This window comes from Lissotriton vulgaris, chromosome 8 (assembly GCF_964263255.1).
Source record: "Lissotriton vulgaris chromosome 8, aLisVul1.2, whole genome shotgun sequence".
Taxonomy (NCBI): Eukaryota; Metazoa; Chordata; class Amphibia; order Caudata; family Salamandridae; genus Lissotriton; species Lissotriton vulgaris.
The window spans coordinates 1,558,103,616-1,558,123,488 of NC_141696.1; the positions used below are offsets into that span (position 1 = coordinate 1,558,103,616).

At 46.3% G+C, this 19,873-nt stretch overlaps 1 protein-coding gene across 1 annotated transcript in view; it reads right to left on the reverse strand.

The window, feature by feature from the left end:
• Positions 1–4,055: 4,055 nt before the first annotated feature.
• LOC147700401 (uncharacterized) overlaps positions 4,056–19,873 on the reverse strand; it is a 36,156-nt gene continuing 20,338 nt past the window's right edge. Inside the window, exon 2 of the mRNA XM_086935769.1 lies at positions 4,056–8,355. Within this exon, the coding sequence (XP_086791895.1) occupies positions 6,269–7,210 (942 nt within the window). The 5' untranslated portion in view covers positions 7,211–8,355 and the 3' untranslated portion in view covers positions 4,056–6,268. The remainder of the gene's footprint in view (positions 8,356–19,873) is intronic.

Here is a 19,873-nt window from a genome sequence, read left to right on the forward strand (position 1 = left end):
GGTCGGCTAAGAGGCCATCTCAAAGAAACTAATGAAGTCGCTAAAAATGCATCAGCTCATATAATGGAAAATGCTAAAAATTGTTATACGATAAAACAGAATAATATAGCTTTTAAAATAACAATAAATCAGGCAATCATGCTATTTGGATGCCCACAGCACAAAGAAAGCCTATAACTGTTTAAAACATATAAAAGTAATAACAAATATAAGTCAATTTAAATTGAATTTAGCAGTTAAACACAGGACGAATAAAAAGTTCCCACCACACGGACAGCCGAATGTTTACATGTTCTGCATGGCACATGAAACACTGCTTTTTCCCAGCATCCGCAGACTATGATCCCAGACTCACATCCTCGAGCAGATTGATAGACAAAATATGTTTCCATCCATCACCCACAGCAGACGCTGGGAGAGGATATAAGTCACTTGATGTTCCGGTGAGACAAAGCCTAGATCCAAACCACTAGGCGCAGAGGCAACCCAGGGATGATAATAGAACACGACCAGGATCAATGGAATCCTCAGGGGACTGCTGCACAAATGGACATTTAATGGGTCCACTTGTTATGGTATGTTATAGGAACTTGTATAGCGCAACGGTTACCCAGAGGTGTCCTGGCACTAGCTATATATCCCCTGGGTAAAAAGTGGTAGACAGCAATTATAGGTTAAAAAGCTTCCCTTCCTAAATGACAGGAGATCTGTGGTGTTTCTCAGGAAAAAAGGAAGGCCATAGCCGGATTCAAGCAAGCCGGTCTGAAGAAGGCTGGAATGCCAGAAACCCGTCCTCGGAAGCTTGTTTCCGGTCCAGGGAAGACATGGCTTGGCAGTTCGGGCTGGACTGTTCCCATGAGGCACAGGGTCAGACTGATTTGCATATAGCCATGTCTGAACTGGGGTGGCAGAGTGGGCTAAAGAACGGTGATGGATTAAACCCAGATCTTTTGACTGGGTGTGAGTGTTTGATTGATTCAGATGCTCCGTCCATCACCACCCCCTTTTGTACCACAGGCTTTTGCAGCGCACACAATAAAGCTTCTTCCACCCCAGGAGGCTTTTTTTGTAGGTGGTACTATCACCAAGTTGGCTTCCATGGAATGCAGGGTTCTTTTAGGCAAGTAGCACTGTAGATGCTGTTTCAGATAGACTGGACCTGTGCCTTGGAGAGCCTTGAAAACGGCGCAAAGGCTTTAAAGCGCACCCGTTTCCAGACAGGCAGCCTGTGGAGTTTTTTTAATTTCCTTGGAGATGGATGCAAATTTAGTTGTGCCCGAAAGCAATATTGCTGCCGCATTTTGCAGCAGTTTGAGTTTGTTCATAAAGCGTTCCTGCAGGCTCAGATAAAGGCCATTACAATAATTGAGCCTAGACAGGATAAGTGCTGTGACCACTGTCCGCTGACTGTCAACCGGCAGAAAGGGGAGAATTTTCTGGATCATTTTAAGCCCATAGAAGATGGCAGATGACACTGCATTAATCTGATCGCCAAAGTTAAGCTTGTCATCAACCAAAAACACCTAAGTTTTTTACTTTCCTCAAAGGTGTAAGATTCAACCAATTGCAACGCCAAGCACAAGTCCAGGGCGCACTTGTAAGTGCATAAGAGGCAGCCGAACACAGGCTGTACTCAATGAAGCCATACAGGCTGAAAAGACAGGAACTAGTGTTCATCCAGTTCTCGAAGCCAAGGTGCACCAAAAAAATACACCATACGTTCACGGCACAACAAAATGTGAGACAGTGGCAGCTCGATTTGATTTTGGACTGGGACATACATTGCAGAGCAAAAATATTAAAAGCAATATCCCTGCAACCAGAAGCAGTACCAGCGGAAAATCTTCAAAGATACTTCAGAGAACGGAGTGGATAAATGATGGAATAACTCCAAACACCGTCTGGAAGGTGCTGACCAACCCAGAGCCAAAGCTCCTGAAAAACCCTTTAATTCCAGTTGTAATAGACATGCCTAAAATACTATGGACTTACTCCCTAAAATATTGTGGTAAGATGATACATAGAAGAGCCTGTACCTACAAATGTTGCTAAGATTAATTGATGGTCACAGAGCTTCCTTCCTAACTACATGGGCAGGCAAAAACAGGACTGGTGTACAACAATGGAAGACACGGTCACCACATAAGCAAGTCCTGGTTTCCTCCCACAGCAACCTTGAGCGTTAATCATCAGGTAACTCATATTCAAGAGTAATCTGAAAGTCAGACGTATCATGGCCATTAGAGACTCTTTCAAGTAGCGAGACAGGTTCGCCACAGACGCATTGCATGCCCCGTGCAACGAAATGTCCTTGTTTACTAGGAACACACTTAAAGTATCTTCCCAGTCTGAGCCGCTGAAAAAACTTCAGTATCCTTATTCCAGCACCTGAAACAGAGAGAAACAGAGGAAAGGTATACATGTCAAGACTTATGTTCCCAGTAAGGTGCGCGCCTGCACATTCACAGTGCCCAGATCCTCTGCAAGAGCGCACAGCGGATTACAGGCACGGAGAGAAAGACTTCCCCAGCTGCTCATTTAAAAAAAAGAATGCAGCAGCATGGAAGGAAGTTTTCTCTTCATGCGCGCGCTTCAAAAGGGGATTCCAGTTAAAACGAGATCCTGCTGGGGTCCCATCAGTATTCTGAAGGGACTTCTTAGGCTGGCAGTGTGATAAGGCTGCTCTCAAATAAATACATTGAATATGCTAATGCATTTAACACCGAACAAGCCCTTTTGCTCTGTCCCTTTGTTTGAAAAGACATGATGAGGTGTTAAATGCATTAACATGTGAACAGGCTGCAAGGGAGGCACAGGTTCAATGGTATATAGAGTACAAAGGCTGGTCTTACAGGCCTTTGTTTTTAGCTGTTTGTGGCCTGTTTTATGGGCTGGTGGGACTGTTTTTACTGTTGATTTCCCTGATATTATCACAAGCACAACCTGCAGTAAACACAAATACGTGGCATGTTCCAAACATTGAAAGCACAAACAGTTTTTCTGTACACATTCAAACCTGCCCTATTTTGCAAATGTGGGACACTTTTTTAAGCTGTCTCAATCACTAATTGAGGCAACTTGCTGCCCTGGCCAAACCTGAAGGCACATGCATGGCTACAGTAACTCGCATTGGCAAAGCCAATAGTTTCACCTATGCAAGTTCTACTGGCTTTGTCAATGTTTTGATGCCTTGATGCCCCTGGGCTAAGTTGCGCATTACAAATCGCTATTCATTCATTCATTCATTAGATATGCTGCACAGCGGCACAGGCTTAAACTAAAGTAAATAAAGTGCTATTACGCAGCCAGCATGGACTTCGCCATAGCACTTTTTTTCCTTTTTATGCCATGTTGCATAGCATATGCAGTATATCTAAAAAAAAAAGCATTGACAAATCCAAATAAATCTTGGGTATGCAAGTGGTATTTGGCTTTGTTTAATGCTTTTTTAGCCGACAGGAGGTTGGAGGGGGGCATAACAGAGGGAAACCATGCATCATTTACCACATAAATGCTTTTCCCACACAAGGCAAGTGTAGTTAAGGTAATTATATATACACACACACATATAAATACATATATATACACAAATATATATATATATATATATATATATATATATAGATATATAGATATATAGATATATAGTGTTATATATATATATAGTGTTATGGGTATTTTTGGGAGAAGGGGTGGTTTGGGCTTAGAATGGCAAGGGTATTTATAGGGTATGGGGTGGAAAAGGGTATAGAGTGGCAAGGGTGTTTTAGGGGTGTAGTGTGGTAAGGCCATTTTTATGATTAGGAGTGGGTAAGCTTAAGAGTCTTAAGGTAATTTATAGGAGTTAGGGGTTGGTATGGGTGCTAAGGGTCTTTTTAGGGCTTAGGGCTTTTAGGGTTCAGGAGTAAGTAAGGTTATGGGGTGGTGAAGGTAATTAAAAAAGGGGAGATGTGGGGTTTCCCTTCCACAGAGATAAAAAAATATAACTCAGCAAAAAAATTGGGGTGTGGGGGGGGGCATGATCCACTAAATAAGAAAAATAAATGAACTTAATATGAAATATATTTTTAAAATTTACACACTCGCCTACGGCAGGAGAAGAGCAGGTGGGCAATCAACACAAGGGAGGGGCAGGCGCACAGGGGTGCACATGGGTGTGGTGTACAGAGGACCTTCATTGCCGTCCAAAGGAAAAACAATATTAGAGGGAACATTTGTCAAGACACTGAATAAAACAAGGAGTTCCACCATCTTACATGAAACAACTAATATATGCATGCATATGCAAAAATATAACAATGTACAGTACTCTTACGATGCAAACCCTAACCTATGTGTCCAGGGTGTGAACATATGTTCTGCCAAGAAACCCCCTTCTAGATGATCTAACCCCTTTACCTGGTGGGTAAGGGTGTAGGACCCAGTCTTGGTCATGAACTGGACACCCCTTATGGAGAGGTCAGTCAGCTGCTGGGCGAAAACCTCAGTACGTAGTGACCCCTTGAATTCAACTGAAGTGTTGCCGCTGATTCTGCTCAGAATCGTACGGTTATATATAAAAAAAGGCATCCTACCTTGGGCAAGGATTGTGATCAGATTGCCATTGTTTGTATTCCCCAAATAGCTGTGTCGCCATTGGGGCGTAAAAACAAACATTTATACCATACACGTGAGGGCCTTGTACGCAATGCCAAGACAGTGTGATAGTGTTCTCACAAAGTTCCTTGTGTTAACAAGGTTGGTGTTTCCAAGAAACGAACTCAAGTGGCACACATGCAAATGCCTGTCAAACGTCAATGTGACAAAGTGAAGGCAATTTTAGGAAAGAACCGTGGCACTTTTTCCTACTAGCCTAACTCGGGCACATGGCACTGCTACACTTGTGGAGTGGACCAGAGGGGTCTCAAATAGACGTAGGGTACGTACCAATATGGAAAACCAATAGAGAGGTCAGTCACGGCCAGAAGAGGAAACACGGGTCCAGAATGGTTGGAAAGAGGAAAAAGATGTATCCAACCCTGCATGGAAATCAACACTAAGTGAACCCCATAAGTGTCACAACTCTTCCATCAAGGGTGCCAGGGAGCACTAGTCTGTCTGGGGATACTCTCCACAGTCAAGCACAACTTTCACACTGCCCTGCAGCGCTGCACCAAAGGGCCTGTCGTATATTGGGACCCACCTTAAGAGGGGGGCCTAACACCACCCTAAGCCACACAGGGCTACACGGCAGGTCACCAAGCGTCTCCATGGTCCATTCACGCCAACCTGGCAGCCCCATCAAATCAATCCGCGCCCAGCAATGTAGGCAGCCTAGGCCAGACACAACTTCCGAGCCGCCACTCATCCTGCACCTTCGTGGCAACAGCCAGATTCCAGGGGAAGCACAGAGGTGATCAGAAATGGGCAGCACGCCCACCTAGCAGGTCTCAGGAGCTGGAAGTCCATGGTCAGTGCAAGCAGTGTATGCCTGATGAGACCCCCGGGCCGCCACTCCCCCCTTTGCCACAGCATCTAATGAGGAAGGGCAACTCGTCCTGGGGGCTTGTCTCACCAGGCAGCGGCCCTCGGAAGGCTACAGAACTTCAAAGAGCACAAGCAGCTGGGCCCGTATTGGACCCTGGGCTGCTGCAGAGCCAGTCTCCTCGCAGGGCCACTGCATACACCCAGCCAGAAAGTCTCCACGCGGCCGGGCCCTCGGCCACACATAGCATTGCAGCTCCCACAACAACAAGGAAGGGAGGTTAGTGGTTGACCCCCAGCTGCCTACACATGGTCACAGCGGCCCAGGCAGCACTCTGCTGGTGCCTCAAAATGACCACCACCAGCCATCGCTCAGGGTGAATAGCCGTCCCCTCCACTCCTTGAATGACCATATGCAATAAGTACTCAGCAAACGCCTCTGCTCAGTCCTGTTTCAGGGAGCCTGGAAGGGGGGGGGCGAGGTATGGCCAACAGCTAGCCAATTAAGGTGGAATCGGAGGGCCCAAAGCATGGATCTCAGGAGGGACATATGCTGCTTGGTCTCTTCACTGGCCAAACACTTCGAGATCTTTAATTTTGAGGAGTCAATAAAGATTTTGTCACATTCAAACTGTAAGATATGGTTCTTCTCCAGTCTGCATTTGCTGAATGTTTATTTAACTTCACTGATTTAATAAAGTTCTTTCCACTTTCACTGCTGTTGTATGATTTTTGTCCTGTGTGTTCTCTGATCGATCTTTAGATGTGCCGATTCACTAAAGCACTTTCCACATTTACAACTTCTCTATGGTTTTTCTTCTTTGTGTGTATGTTGATGGATCTTTAGGGTTCCTGACTGCATAAATGTCTTTCCACATTCACTACATGTGTATGGTTTTTCCCCTGTATGTGTTCGCTGATGGATCTTTAGATTTCCTGAGTGAAGAAAACTCTTTCCACAGTCACTGCATGTGTATGGTTTTTCCCCTGTATGTATTCGGCTATGTAATTTTAGATTGAATGACTTAATAAAGCTCTTTCCACATTCACTGCAACTGTGCAGTTTTTCACCTGTGTGCATTCGTTGGTGCTTTTTTAAGGTTGTTGATTGATTAAAGCTCTTTCCACATTCAATGCAGCTGTATGGTTTTTCTCCTGAGTGGGTTAGTTCGTGGTATTTTACATTTGAGAAGGAAGCAAAACTCTTTCCACATTCACTGCATGAGTAGGGTTTTTCTCCTGTATGTGTTCGCCGATGAGTCTTTAGGTTTGTTGCTCGAGTAAAGCACTTTCCACAATCACTGCATTTGTATGGTTTTTCACCTGTGTGTGTTCGCTGATGTAACTTTAAACTAAATGAATCAATAAAGCTCCTACCACAATCGGTGCAACTATATGGTTTCTCACCAGAGTGTATTCTTTGGTGGTATTGTAAGGTTTTTGACTGATTAAAGCATTTTCCACATTCAGGGCAAGAGTATGGTTTTTCTCCTGAGTGTATTAGTTTATGGGTCTTTAGATGTGATGAGTGATTAAATCTCTTTCCACATTCAGTGCAGCTGAACGGCTTTTCTCCTGTATGTATTAGTTGATGGCTCTTTAGGTGTGAAGAATGAATAAAGCTCTTTCCACATTCACTACATACGTATTGTTTTTCCTTAGCATGTATTTGCTGGTGCAACTTTAGCTTGTTTGGGCTACTAAAGCTCTTTCCACAGTCAATGCAAATATATAGTATCTCTTCCATGTGTGCTCGTTGGAGCTATTTTAATGTTAATTAGCGAGAAAAGCTCTTATTGCATTTACTGCACGTATGTAGTTTTTCTATAGTGCGAGCTCGCTGGTGGCTCTTTCAGCCTGTAGAATGAGTAAATCTCTGCCCACATTCACAGCATTTAAATGGTGTTGCCCTGTGTGTGTTCGCTGATGGCTTTAAGAGTTAGACTCAATGATGCTCTTTCCACATTCACTGCATGTGTATGGAATTGTGTAACCTGAATTCACTTATGGCACTTTACTTTTGCAATCTCAATAAATCTATTTCTGCATTCGCCACATGTGTCAGAGGTTTCCCCAATAAGTGTGATTCTCATAGATCTTTAGCTTTGATGAGTAAATAAAGCTCTTTCCACATTCACTGCATTTGTATGGTTTTTCCCATGTGCTCACTGGTGGCTATTTAGATTTGATGACCAATTAAGCTTTTTCCATATTAATTACAGGCGCATGATGTTTTTCCTATGTTGTCTGGTAATTTCTCTATAGGTGTGATGAGTGGGTAAAGATCATTCCACATTGACTGCATATGTTTGATTTATCTCCTGTAGGAGTCTTGTAATAAAGCTTGTGAACAGATTACTCATTAAAATTCTTTTCACAATCATTCCAACTGAATGGCTTTTGATAGTGTGGTTTGCTGATAACAGGGTAGCATTGTTGAGTGATTAAAATCCTTCTAACAAGCACTGCACAGGTAAGGTTTTTCGTTTCTCTTTGCTCCCGAGTGGACTCTTAGTTGTGATGGTTGATGAACACTCTTGTCATATTCAAGTGGCCATTAAAGGTCTTCTCATTTTGGTGGTTTGTATGGTAGAGCCAAAAATAGCATTTACGATAAACTAACAACACAGAATGGTTGTTATCAGCCGAAGGGTGTTACCTGGTATGTCTTAATGTGTCGGACCAGTGCTAATTTTGCAACTTTATTTTATTCAGATCTTATAGATCTAGTAGCATGGGGGTCCTCAGCCTCTTGAAACACTTGGATTGTTCTTTTCCTGCTTCTGTTTGCTGTTTACCATCATTTCTGGCTCTTCATGAATTTAGGATTAATTTCCAGAACAAGGATTTTTCTTCATGATTTTCCCTCTTATGTATTCATGAATCTGGTTTCTGTGGGTGTAAAGAAAATAGTAATCACTAAGTGTATGGGTTACGCCATAACTACAAATCGTTTAGTACATATACACGTTGTCTCTGATGTCGCTGCCACTGTTAATTTCGCTGGCCCACAACTCAGTTAATTGTTTTGATCGCTGTGCCACTTGAGAAAGAAACCATCCTTTTGCAAATCAGCATTGTTTTGCACCAATAGTAACATCTTATCTGAACTAACAGGCCAGGTTTCCTCTCAATAGACACAGAATCAGCCCCAGAAAGGTTTTCACCTAGTTGGGCTGTGTCAGTGAAGTGTAGCTCAAGTCATAAAGCAGAGCAAGTCAATTTAATAAATATGTTTCTACTTCAACACATGTATATGTTAGGAAATAATCATTCTCAAAACAAAAGACAACATCCAGAGACTAAATAAAATTTAGTTGGGATCATTTCACAATTTAGATCAGTACATTCATCATCATCTAAGAGAGCAACCAGATATTGCCCCTTTAATCCCAAGGCACTGTAAGGAAGAACAATATATTTTAGAGTGTTACTAACTATGATCGACCAGGTACAAACAGAAGCCCAGAATCTGAACATATATTTGATAATGGTGAGTTTACTTGCTTGAAGATAGCACACAAATGGTTTGGCATTCAAAGTGGGTAGTTCTTGGTGTCAACTGCTGGTGTCTACTGGGAAACAACAGTCACCCGAATCAAGGTATTAAGTGGATGGTTGAATCTTTTAATAGGTACGGTTTGCTGGGCTTGATTAAAATACCTAGCAAGCGAAAGATAAGACATAAACTTGGTGTACTGAGCCAAGATCAGCCATACACTGGTGAGAACACTCAGATCCACAGCTCATTGGAGTATCCATCCAAAAATTCACATGTAGCGCACAAAAATGGGTACTAAACTAAATGAGGAACTGGAAAGAGGATGCATAATATGGCATAATGTGCTGTGTACCTCAGATATATTACCCTCTAAAACATGACAGAGATTGATTATGTAACTGGCCCTCTTGCTGCAGAGTACCCTTGTAAATGTTTGGTGTAAGTGATTAAGAAATATTGGACTTTTAAAATATCTATTAATGCGTTCAGTTCAAACTCTTAATTTCGGCCACCAGGGCCATAAAAGAGCAATTCATCACACAACAGGATACAAGAAAAGACATAATTAAAAAAACATGTTTTCAAAAATGATAAAAAAAGATATATCTATATACAATTGTGAACGGATATATATATATATATATATATATATATATATATATATATATATATATATAAATAAAACATATCATACAAATATGGAGTATTAAAAAAATAACACAGATAGGGCACGTATAAGAAAAACAAAACTAAGAGTTGGATCGTTAGAAGAGTATTCGACCTAGGGCTTTCTTATGTAGCACCTACATTGCACCCAAATATTTTGCAACAGAGATGACCAGTGGTAAGGAAGAATCTGATCTGATTATACGGAGGGCATCTTGGATGTTCTGTGCACCTAGTGACCTGCATATCGGTGCAAACCATTTTTGAGGGGTGGATGAGTAGCCTCGACTGGCAAACATAACGTGTGAAATAATTTCCATCCGATGGTCACCCGAAGGGCAGGAGCTTCCTCCTTCACCCTTCCAAAGTAGGGCAAATTTCCTAAGAGGCATGGTGCCTATACAAAACTGGAAATAAAGTTTCCTATTCAGTGGGACCGTTATTGCATCCCAGAATAGTTCCTACCCCCACCATATCTTGATGTCCTTATAGTTGCTTGTCAGCGTAGCAATAGCTGACTTCTGAACGACCTTGTCATCTACAAGTGACCAGGAGTTCATTTTGAGCTCATCTTTGGATGGAAAAACAGATGTATTAGGTTGATTCCACAGATCATGAAAGCCTAATGAATACAAGGCTGACTTCATATGTGAAAGCCAAGGGATTGAGGTCAATCAGTCAGCCTTCATGACATCCCTTAGGCTATCAGTATATTTCACCAGCTTGGGAGTGGTCCTCAAGCGCCTCCAATACATCAATGGGCGTAAACAAATTAAATGCGTAATTGATGCCTTGCTGAGCCGGGAGAGTGCCTCAATTTAAAAAATAAAACCTTTATATTTTAAAATAAAGTATATACATTCACTGGTAGATCAACAGAAATTAGGAGCTTACAGGTCACCACACAAAATTTAGAATACCTAAACACGCCACTGTACACAGTTAACGCCAAATGTTGTGTTGAATCAAACCTCTTAATTTTCCAATTCTTACTGTTTTCTATTGTTTTTGTGAATATTATAGCTGCCTAGTGTGGAGTACAAAGCACCTGCTAGCTTCCTGGTCCATTCAGCGCATTTAAAACTGACATAGAATAGCTATAGTGAATTATGGCAGTTACTGGACGTAATATCTTACAAAAATGTTTAACTAAAAATTGTGATTCACATGGAACATCTAATTTCCTTTAGAAGCGCGATTACTACAGTGAATGAGTAAAGGGTGCATGGCTATAGGACATTCCCTGCTGCAGACTCTAAAAGGGCCATTGTAAAAGATTCTGACCTTTCAGTATTCCCACAATCAAATTCGGTAATTATGAAATCTGACCTGGGGATGGAGATCAACACGCCGATCTGGAAATATTTGATACTTTCCTTGAGGTTCCCCATAGTTCTGATGACAAAATCACAAAAAAAATGTCAGCTACTCAGAGAAAGCAGTAAATCTCTTTGGGCAGGTTGGTAGGGCGCTATACTCAGTGAATGCCAAGGATAAGTAGGATTAGACCCGATGGAGCATTGCATGCTCCCCATGGTGCTTCAGCCGTGAGGTGGGAACGGGATTGTGTTTCTGTTTGCAACCCTTACCCCTGTCCCTGCAGCGGTTTCCCCTGGGGCAACTCTGTGGTGACCATGGGGCGTTTGTCTCAAGGCCTGCAATTATTAGTTCCAGAGACGCCAAGCTTTTTGTAATTGCCCGCAGTGGTATCTTCCCACAGTTAATGCTCCTGGAAAAGAAATAAATATACAAAACAGTGATGGATAGAATGCTTGAATGAATATCAGCCACTGGAAATCCCTCAGGGGGCACCCCAATTCATCATTATGTTGCACTTCATCCCACCTCAGTTTGTACCCAGCTATGTGCAAATCAGTCTTGCCCCTGCTCCAATTCTGGTTCAGGGGGGACCTGACCTGGCAGTTCTGGCTGGACTGTTCCCATAAGGAGTAGGGTTAAGACTGATTTCCACAAGGCTGGGTGAGTTGGCATAGTGGCCAAAAAACATTATGGATTGGGAAGTGACCCAAGCGATTGCCAGTGGCTGAGATTCATTCAAGCATCCCATCCATCACCTTGTTGTTACTGTATTTGGACCCAAAAAAATAAATGACATCACTCACAATGTGTGCCTAAGACTTTAACGCCAATATCCGAGTAGGGTGTCCGATTATAGGAGAGAATATAGCTTACTAGCCAATAGGGGACTCTACCTGCAAGTACTAGAATTACTGGTCAGAGAATCCACCATCCAAGGGCAGAAAATGAACTCCATCCCTCCCCCAACCCCCCTAAAATGACTTAGGCCATAGAGATGCTATTAGGACACCACGTCACTGGAGGAATCCTTGTCCTGGACTCCAACACCACCTAGCTGCTCTAATATACATGGGCTAGTGGGTCAGAGGAGACAAAAGGAGACTCCTCCATGCACCACCATAGGAAGGTAGAGACAGGTCAGCAATTGGTGGCAAATATTACAGTAGTCGAATTTAAGATTATGACTCTATCCCCTTTTCGCACTGGATCTTTCCAGGGGGGGCGTGATTTGTTTTAAACCACAGTTATAAATGCTTAGAAAATAGGAAACATTACATTTTTTCATATTTTGGGGATAATCCTAATCTGAGGGGATTTTAAGAATGGCAACTGAGAGGTAACAGGCAAAAGCTTTGTTTGAGGACTGACTTATACAGACAATATTGATGACCCTTGACCCTGTTCTGGGCCGGTCGCTCCACGCACCGCGCACACCCCCCGTGAGTGACCCCTTGCTGCACCCGCTCCTGCCGAGTCTCGCCGCTGCCCTGCAGCTGAGTTCCTGGTCCTTAGCTATTTTCTATTGTGCCTCTGTATTTTGCTGCGTTTCTATTGTCTGTATTTTGCATCTGTATTTGCTGCGTTTTTATTGTCTGTATTTTGCCTCTATATTTTGTTTTCTGTGTCCTGCCCCTGCTGCATTTCCCGCCCTCTCCCCGCTCACCGCCGCTGCTCCCCTGCGGCCCACCCCTTTTGCTTTCTGTCTTCCTTCCCATTCGCCGCCCCGCTCCCGCCTCCCAGCTGCTCCTCCCTCCCACTTGGCCATTTATGGCGGAGTGCGCGCGGTGGTGAGCAGTGACCCTTGACCCTGTTCTGGGCCGGTCGCTCCATGCACCGCGCACACTCCCCGTGAGTGAGCCCAGGCTGCCCCCGCTCCTGCCGAGTCTCGCCGCTGCCCTGCAGCTGAGTTCCTGGTCCTCAGCTATTTTCTATTGTGCCTCTGTATTTTGCTGCGTTTCTATTGTCTGTATTTTGCATCTGTATTTGCTGCGTTTTTATTGTCTGTATTTTGCCTCTATATTTTGTTTTCTGTGTCCTGCCCCTGCCGCGTTTCCCGCCCTCTCCCCGCTCACCGCCGCTGCTCCCCTGCAGCCCACCCCTTTTGCTTTCTGTCTTCCTTCCCATTCGCCGCCCGCTCCCGCCTCCCAGCTGCTCCTCCCTCCCACTTGGCCATTTATAGCGGAGTGCGCGCGGTGGTGAGCAGTGACCCTTGACCCTGTTCTGGGCCGGTCGCTCCATGCACCGCGCACACTCCCCGTGAGTGAGCCCAGGCTGCCCCCGCTCCTGCCGAGTCTCCCCGCTGCCCTGCAGCTGAGTTCCTGGTCCTTAGCTATGTTCTATTGTGCCTTTGTATTTTGCTGCGTTTCTATTGTCTGTATTATGCCTCTGTATTTGCTGCGTTTTTATTGTCTGTATTTTGCCTCTATATTTTGTTTTCTATGTCCTGCCCCTGCAGCGTTTTCCACCCTCTCCCCGCCGCTGCTCCCCTGCGTCCCCGCCACTTTTGCTTTCTCTCTCCCTTCCCATTCGCCGCCCCGCTCCCGCCTCCCAGCTGCTCCTCCCTCCCACTTGGCCATTTATGGCGGAGTGCACGCGGTGGTGAGCAGTGACTATATTTTGTTTTCTGTGTCCTGCCCCTGCCGCGTTTCCCGCCCTCTCCCCGCTCCCGCGCGGCCCCGCCCCTTTTGCTTTCTGTCTCCCTTCCCATTCGCCGCCCTGCTCCCACCTCCCAGCTGCTCCTCCCTCCCACTTCGCCATTTATGCCGGAGTGCACGCGAACGCGCGCCGATTGTTCGCCGAGGACACGCCAAAGGCAAGCCGGTCTGCACCTGGCCGCTCCAGCGTCAGGACCCCTGGCTCTCGTCGACGCCAGACCAAACGACGGACCTACGACGCCGCCACACTCAACACCGGCCGAACCCCCGCCTGCTACCGAGCCACCCCGAAACGCACTCACGGACCTTTCACCTGCCACGCCAGCAAATTCACCTGCCTCCGGACCTGCACCTCACCCACCAAGCCAAGCACCAACAGCAACCACCTCAAGTGCATCCTGCTCAACACCCGCTCCGTCCACAGACACGCAGTTGAACTCTGGAACCTGCTCGACACAACATTATCAGACGTCGCCTTCCTCGCGGAAACCTGGATGAACGCCTCCTCAGCACCCGACATCACCATCGCCATCCCGGACGGATACAAGATCACCCGGAGGAACCGCGTCAACCAGACTGGAGGAGGCATCGCCATCGTACACAAGAACACCATCCGCATCACGACCAGCACCGACGACACGTTCATCGCCGCCGAATACCTCCACTTCCAGATACACACCGACCCCAAGACCGCCCTCAGAGGCACCCTCATCTACAGACCCCCGGGACCACGCACCCAATTCAGCAAAGACATCGCCGACTTCATCATCCCGCACGCCCTCCGCTCCGCTACATCCTCCTAGGGGAACTCAACTTCCACCTGGAGAACAACAAGGACAGCAACACCACCACCCTGCTGGACAACCTCGCCAACCTCGGTCTCAAGCAACTGGTGAACACCCCCACCCATTACGCCGGCCACACGCTGGACTCAGTCTTCTCCTCCAGCTAGTACATCACCTTCAGCCACTCCACCGGACTCCATTGGATGGATCACAGCTGCGTCCACTTCAGCTTCAGAAGAACCACGTCCCACCACCACCCGCAACAGGTTCCTCGCAGGAGCTGGAACAAGATCACCGCCGACCAGCTCACCACCTCCCTCAGCCAGAACCCTCCCGCCAGCATAATGGACCCAAACATAGCAGCCAGCAACCTCACACAGTGGATCACCAACCGCGCAGACGACCTCGCACCACTGAAGACCCCTCCCAGCAGACACGGCAGCAAGAAAGCCCCTTGTTTTACCGAAGAACTTAAGAACTCCAAGAGGAACTGCCGCACCCTCGAGAAAGCCTGGCGCAACGACCAGACCACAGACAACATGACTGCCCTCAAGCACGCCACCGGCAAACACCACCAGCTGATCCGCACCACCAAGAAGACAGCATTCAAAGAACGACTGGACAACAACGCCCATAACAGCAAGGAACTCTTCAGCATCGTCAAAGAGCTCTCCAACCCCAGCACCGGAAACAACGATATCACTCCCTCGCAAGACCTCTGCGACTCACTCGCCTCGTTCTTCCACCGCAAGATCGCCAAAATACACAACAGCTTCGGCGCACCAACCATGCACCCAACCACCGAACCAACGCCCCCCACACCACCACCCTCTGTGCCTGGACCCCGATCAGCACCGAAGACACCACCCGCACGATGAACACCATCCACTCCGGATCTCCAACCGACCCCAGCCCCCACCACGTCTTCAACAAAGCCGACTCCATCATCGCACCCCAACTACGGGACATCATTAACACCTCTTTCAACATTGCCACCTTCCCGGAAATCTGGCGACACGCCGAGCTCAGCGCCCTCCTGAAGAAACCAACAGCGGACCCCACCGACCTCAAGAACTTCCGCGCCATCTCGCTCCTCCCTTTTCCTGCCAAAGTCATCGAGAAGACCGGCAACAGACAGCTGGCCGCCTTCCTCGAGACGAACAGATCCCTCGATCACTCGCAGTCCGGTTTCCGAGCCAACCACAGCACCGAGACCGCCCTCATCGCAGCCACTGACGACATCAGATCCCTGCTTGACAACGGAGAGACAGCGGCCCTCATCTTCCTGGACCTCTCCACAGCGTTCTACACTGTCTGCCACCACACCCTAGTGCAGCGCCTCAGCAACATCGGAATCCAAGAGAAGGCACTGGAGTGGATCATCTTGTTCCTCGCCGGAAGAACCCAGAGAGTCCGCCTCCCCCCGTTCAGATCCAAGGCCACGGAAGGCATCTGCGGCGTACCACAGGGATCATCTCTCAGCCCCACCTTTTCAACGTCTACATGAGCCCGCTCGCAGCCATCGCACGCCAACACAACCTCAACATCATCTCCTATGCCGACGACACCCAGCTAATCCTCTCCCTAACCAACGACCCCGCCGCCGCCAGAACCAGCCTACACGAAGGGATGAAAGACGTCGCTGAGTGGATGAAGAACAGCCGCTTGAAACTGAACTCAGACAAGACGGAAGTCCTCATCCTGGGATCATCGCCCTCCGCCTGGGACGACTCCTGGTGGACCCCCACCCTGGGCACCACTCCCAAGCCAACGGACCACGCACGCAACCTGGGCTTCATCCTGGACTCCTCCCTCTCGATGACCAGACAAGTCAACGCCGTCTCATAATCGTGCTTCAACACCCTGCGCATGCTCCGAAAGATCTTCCGATGGATCCCCACCGAAACCAGGAAGACGGTCACCCAGGCACTCGTCACCAGCCATCTGGACTACGGAAACACCCTCTACGCCGGAACCACAGCCAAACTTCAGAAAAGACTCCAACGCATCCAGAACACCTCCGCCCGACTCATTCTGAACATCCCCTGACACAGCCACATATCCGGGCACCTGAGAGACCTGCACTGGCTCTCTGTCAGCAAGAGGATCACGTTCAGACTCCTCACCCACGCACACAAGGCCCTCCACGACATGGGCCCCAAGTACCTCAACAACCGCCTGACCTTCTACACGCCCACCCGCCAGCTACAATCGACCAGCCTCGCCCTCGCCGCCATTCCACGCATCCACAGAGCCACCGCCGGAGGAAGATCCTTCTCCTACTTGGCAGCCAAGACATGGAACTCCCTCCCCATCCACCTTCGGCTAACCCAGGGCCATCTCTACTTCAGGAAGCAACTCAAGACCTGGCTTTTCGAGCAGTAACGACCCCTCTCTCCCAGCGCCTTGAGACGCTTCCGGGTGAGTAGCGCGCTATACAAATGTTTTGATTGATTGATTGATTGAATATTGCGCTTCTCTGTTTCTTGCTCAGCGAAGGGCTTTATGTTAACAATATAATGTCACTGCTGGTATAACAGTTGTTTAATTGGGCCACTTAATTGACCGAAAACATTGGGACATATTGTTCCTTTGAATTAATGAGGAGCTGTGCCAATAAAGGTTTAGGTACAAAATTGAAGTTGCAATAATTAGCTCCATGAACCAGTCCTCCAGCATAGCACTCAACTCAACCCAGCCTCTAGGCACAGCTCCTAACTCAACCCAGCCTCTAAGCATAGCTCCTAACTCAACTTAGCCTCTAAGCATAGCTCCTAACTCACCCAGCCTCTAAGAAAAGCTCCTAACTCAACCCTTTCTCTAAGCATAGCTGCTAACTCAACCCAGCCTCTAAGGAGTGCTGCTAACTCAACCCCGCCTCGAAGCATAGCTGTTAACTCAACCGAGCCTCTAAGCAAAGCTGCTAACTCAACCCCGCCTCTAAGCATAGCTCCCAACTCAACCCCGCCTCTAAGCATAGCTCCTAACTCAACCCCGCCTCTAAGCATAGCACATAACTTAACCAAGGCTCCAAGCAAATCTCTTAAATCATGCCAGAAACCGACATGTAACTGACCAATCAATAAAAAGAAAATAAATCATATGTGATGCTGAAAATGTCTAGTTGCGCACTAAATGTGGCTGCTTTATGGGAAAAACTGGACATCGCATATACTCACGTTTTTGTACATAGAAGCATATTAACTAATGGCTGGTGTTGAATGTTAAGAGAAGGGTGATATTGCAGTTCTAAGTTGATACCCATGTCAAATATGGGTAATACATCTTATTACAAACACCGTCCCTTTAAGCAGGAAGAAAAAGTGACTAAATACTTGGATATTATTCCAACCAAAAATGCAAGCTGATTACAGAAAGCTCCTCAACATTGAAAAAAGAGGTAGATTTAGATAGTGCTGTATGGATTAACAATATAAAGTTGAACTTACTTCCTCAAATTGTATACATATTCAGTGCACTGTCATTATGGTTACAATCTTTGGGAATAACTCCTTCGACAATTTGCTAAAAAAAATGTAAATAAAAAAATCATTTTGCATTATAGCCTGCTGTAGTGGGCCATACCTGCTATTAAAGGCCCGCTCCAGCGTTAAAGGCCCGACAAGAAAGCGAGGGCTTTTAACAAAGAAGCTGGACTTTAACAGCCAGTATTGTTGCGTGCTAATCTAGGACCCTGATCGATACTGTGACCTTATGCCCCTATTCGGCTATAAATCCATTTATTCCCTATATTGGCATAACCGTTCAAGTGCAATATTCAGTAACTCATCTCTGGCCTCACACGAACAGAGCCACATTCCAGAATAGCTTTCTCTGCCACTTCCTTTGCAACCAATTAGTGCAATGACAGAGCAGAAGTCACTATCTGAGATTCCTAGATTAACACTCCGAGTTCTTCAACAAGATAAAAACTCAGCAAACCTGGAAATCCCCGCTTGCTGTGTTTTGATTAGTAATGGAACTCTAATGAGCACTGATAGACGATCACTTCCTAGTGACATCTTTTATGGACGTCTTATGTCCAGCAAACTTACGTCAAACAAGGCACCTTTCAGGTATAAATACTACCAACGTGGCCTAAAGCAAGTCCCCTGTTGCCCGTCGCCTGAAGCTGCTGTTATGCTGAAGATATCATAGCTGCTATCGCTACTGCTATCGCTGCTAACTAGCGAACGATGGTGTGGTGAACTTAGGAGCTGAACAGCCGCCCCCCTGCAAGAGCCCAGCAGATGCAAGCTGCCCGCGGACGCTGTCCCCCCTCCTTCTCCTCCTCGACGCGCTGAAGACGAGACGCTGCCTTTCTCCTGCCGAGAAATCCAGCTCCAGCGTTTCTAGTCTACCCTTGCGGGTGACTGGGATATCGAGCCCTGAGGGAGATACCAGACCTCCATCATTCTATTCCAGAGGTATGGTGTTGACTAAACCCTTGAGAGAGAATTCTTGAAGCAAACCTTGGCAAAACCAACTTAACTTAAAGCTACTTACTTACTCCCCTCCCAAGTATTAGGCTTAGGTCAGGTACACTGGGGTAGGCGTAGTTAGAAGCACCAGTTGAGTATTTTAGCCTAATGTATATATGAATGTATATATGTTTTATTCCTTTTAAACCATTGTATGGCTAAGAAACCATATCAATGCTTTTACAGTATTACTTCGCAATACTTATCTTACTGTACGTACTTTTTATAATAACAAGTCTTGCAATTGTGGCAATACATTTCTCTTGTACGAGAAGAAAGACTGTTCAATAAATGTTAACTCTTTATTGACAAACGCCCGTCTCTCTGTTCTCTACATATTGTGAAAGTAAACCGCACCAACCTGACTGAGTAAAATAACTGTCTATTGTTTCACATGACCCTAGAGATTGACTCTTGATCTGAGGAGCAAAGTTGTCATGTTGCACGGTTGTTGGAAAACTGAATCCCTTCTTGTCTGTGCCAGGGAAGCTGATCACTTCCTATTCAGTCAAGAAAGTTTCCAGTGACCTCTGAGCTAGTTGGTAACAAACCCAATTAAGTTTAGCATAGTCAGTAGGGGCCTGGAAGATCCGCACTTCTACGTCGATACTACTGTTTGTGTTATTCCAATGCGCAGGGCCTATTGGGAAAATAGGAACTACGCTACATGGCGCCCAACGTTTGGTAAGGCGATAAACTAACGCAAGACGTTAGAGTATATTTCACACAGACCCCTTTCTCCCGTAAATACTCCAATAGACGTCTGGAGTGGGTGAAAGGTTAAAATCCGCCCGAACTCAGTAGGAAGAGATTCCTATGTAAAGCTCTGGTTTATTCAACGTTGAAGGATACAGTGTTCCAAAATATTGTGCACCTAATCTTTGTCTCCTTGGAGACCTACTCTGCAAACCTTGCATTTATACAATGCCAGGAGAAAACGGAACCACTGGGGCCGCAGCAGATGCGACTCAGCAGGGTCCCGAAGACACCGACCCGGATGCA